Source organism: Carassius carassius, chromosome 50 (assembly GCF_963082965.1).
Source record: "Carassius carassius chromosome 50, fCarCar2.1, whole genome shotgun sequence".
Lineage (NCBI taxonomy): Eukaryota > Metazoa > Chordata > Actinopteri > Cypriniformes > Cyprinidae > Carassius > Carassius carassius.
In genome coordinates, this window is record NC_081804.1 from 11,082,830 (window position 1) to 11,085,844 (window position 3,015).

Here is a 3,015-nt window from a genome sequence, read left to right on the forward strand (position 1 = left end):
TCTTAAAATTAATCTACAAAAGCAGTGTAAAAACGCTAGAGCTTCAAAACAAATCTTTTATCATTACGTTTACTAGGTTATGGTAATGCCTGTGTCTGGGAATCTATCTAACCTATTGCCATAGAGTTTCTCGAAATATTATGCACTTTCCCGCTCACAATTTCACTTGTGTTCTCTGAAAGATAATTTTTTTAAATAACGCTACTTGTTTTACCACGGTCTTCAAGGAATCATGGTTTAGCAGAACTTAAACGCCGGGAGCAAAATTAACTGTATTTGTAACCAAATGTTTTTATTAAAAAAGGTCTTATAAAAACAAAAATGGATTTTTTTTACAAACCAGTGGAATCCAAATAATTTTACCACAATATACATAATGACAAAATAATGACAAACATGTTTCTTCAAAATGTAAAATATAAAACTTGTACACAAATACTGGATGACTTGGTTAATAGCAGCTGTTGAATTGGATGACCAATGTGCAAACGATGCATTTATACTATAATGCAAATAATCAAGTTTAATTAAACAGTAAAAATGTATTTGTACACTTGGATATGCATCTGTTGAGTTTTATCATTCACAGGAAGTAAACATATGGCCCATTCGCTTTAATTTTAATAGAAAAATCAAGCTCTTTCACTGGGATTCAAGTTCTGCTTGATGGCGATGTACTTCTTTTTTGATATTTCTTCTTGAACTCTTGGAAGAGGCTACATGAACCAGAGACATCGGTGGACTGGATGGAATGAGTTTGCTTTTTCTTCAAGGGACTTAAACTCCAAACACCTGTAGATAAGTACAACGCCATTTAGATGAGTGTTAAACTACCTGCCAAACAAAGTTATGTGATGGGCAGATACAGGATTCAATTCAGACTCCCTGTTTAAGCTTTAAAAAGTCAATGTTTTTTTAACCTGCATTATCATTATTTTCATTAATTCGTATTCAAAAATGGTACACTGCAAGTTTGCTTTAGCCTATGCATAGCATATGGTTACAGTTAAAATTAATCTTGTGTTCAATACCTTGGGTTGGCACATGGCTAGTTTTCATCCTTTTAGCTTTTTCTTCTGGGCCTGACATCCCTGATAAAAAAGGAAAAAGAATTTAAAAGTTTTAGGTACAGCATAAAAATAATATATATATATATATATATATATATATATATATAAACAAATACTAAACATTCTCAACAGTTACCATTTTGCGTACTCTGCAACGTGTCTCCTTGAGCGCAACTAAGTTCAGCTCCATCTTCAAAGTTAAAAGATTCTGGCAATACTCTGAATTCCAAAGAAGGACCCTCATCCAATGGCATCAAAACAGGGTTCCCCAACTCATATTTACTTTTCGTCTCATTCTCGGGTGAATTAAATAATTTGGATGGCACAGTTTTCCCTCTGATGATATATTTATTTATAGACATTTGTTGTGTTGCATTATTACATAGTCTCTTTCGTGTATTTCCTTCAGCCAAATGGGCATCACTTTTCACAACAGCACTTGGACTGAGAAGTTTACTGTCTGAAAGTCCATTTTTGCCGAGTGCAAAAGTGGGACGCAAGGGGAAGATTTTATGCTGAACCATTTTTTGCAAGACTGCCCTTCGTATTCTCTCTCGACTATCCATAGCATCTTCATCTTGTGTTTCCACACATTTGCCCTTCTTTGACTCGTCTTTCTCTTTAACCTCCTGGTGAGAGCTTATGGTTACTTGAATAGTTTTGGGGGGTTCTTCACAACTTCTCTTTTCTTTGGATCTTTTAGTTCGCTTTAGTTTGTTTCTTTTTTCAGAAGACGACCCATACAGTGCAAGATATACTGTATTAGTTTTGCTCTTCAAATTTGGAGCAGGGATGTCTTGCTCAATCTCATTCATAAGATTCAGGTTTGCTGCACATTCTGTGGGTGATTCATTTCTTTTCTGCTCTGAAGTTTCAGTCTTTACCTTACAGACTTCTTCGGAACTTGAAATGTCCTTTGCAATATTTGCTTTGTCCGTAGAAGGATTGTGCAGCAATGGGTATTCGTCCTCAGAATCATCTGTGGCTTCAGAATCATCTGTGATTTCAGAATCATCTGTTCTTTCAAGAGCAGCCTTATCCATTTCCACTTGTTCACATTCACCTGGACTGTCTTTTTTAGTCTGCACCTCTAAACTTGTGCTATGGGTTTTAATCTCCTTTTCTCTCAATTCAGCTTTTATCTGGCACACGCACACTGAGCCATTTCCAGAGTTTAAAGTTTGAAACCATTTAGCAACACAACAGTAAGACTCCAAGTTTTCACCACCAGAACTTTGATATTTCCACTCTTTTGGCTTCACATCTTTTAGGAGCAGTCCTTTTTCAGATTTGAGTTCCGGGACTTGAACTTTCACCTTGTCTTCAGTGGAAATGTGAACTGCAATATCTTTCTTCAAGTCTTTATCTTCCATCTCACTGCCAAACCATAGCTCAGCCATTTCATGTGGGAGAACATTGATCTTGGTAGAGTTTAAATGGTCAATCTTCTCAGTCTCCTCTTCATTCATGTCCACATGACGTTCTTGACTAGGTTTTGGATCAGTCTCACATCTCACACTCTCATCTGTGAGCATGCAGTCAATTTCAGGCATTTCTTCACTGGACTTAATTTGTATTTGAGATGGTTCTGTGATCACAGAATAAAGTTTCGGTGGAGTTTCAGAGATACTTTGGCTCGTTGATCCATCAGTCAACCCTGGACTACCAGCTTCATAAGTTTCTTTCAACCTCCCCATGTTTACCTGTTCTTTTGTTGATACTATGTCTTGTGGTGAATTCAACAAGCAGGTCTTGTGTATTGTCGCTGGTGGTGCAGCAATGCCTTTATTTTCCATTATTTGACCAGCAAAGCATTGCTTAGCCACTTCATGAGGGAGAACATTAATCTTCATACAAGCTGAAGTGTCCAAATTGACAATATCCTCTCCATTCATTTGCACAGGAAATTCTTGACTATGTTTTGGATCAGTGTCACATCTCACAT

The 3,015-nt window shown here is 36.7% G+C and overlaps 1 protein-coding gene across 1 annotated transcript; it reads right to left on the reverse strand.

The window, feature by feature from the left end:
• Positions 1 to 271: 271 nt before the first annotated feature.
• LOC132133427 (uncharacterized) lies at positions 272 to 3,008 on the reverse strand. Its single transcript, XM_059546236.1, has 3 exons — positions 1,207 to 3,008; positions 1,032 to 1,091; positions 272 to 792 (listed from the first exon to the last, which is right to left on the reverse strand). The coding sequence occupies exons 1-3, from the start codon at positions 2,963 to 2,965 to the stop codon at positions 653 to 655; spliced, it is 1,959 nt and encodes a 652-aa protein (XP_059402219.1). The 5' UTR covers positions 2,966 to 3,008; the 3' UTR covers positions 272 to 652.
• Positions 3,009 to 3,015: the final 7 nt, after the last annotated feature.

Bases quoted from the DNA above. Each gene is read 5' to 3' on its own strand.
- LOC132133427 (XM_059546236.1), bottom strand. From the start codon at position 2,965: ATGAATGGAGAGGATATTGTCAATTTGGACACTTCAGCTTGTATGAAG. The intron at 1,092-1,206 runs GTAACTGTTGAG...CTTTTTTATCAG, and splicing joins GTTGCAGAGTACGCAAAATG to GGATGTCAGGCCCAGAAGAA. The intron at 793-1,031 runs GTATTGAACACA...ACTTATCTACAG, and splicing joins TAGCCATGTGCCAACCCAAG to GTGTTTGGAGTTTAAGTCCC.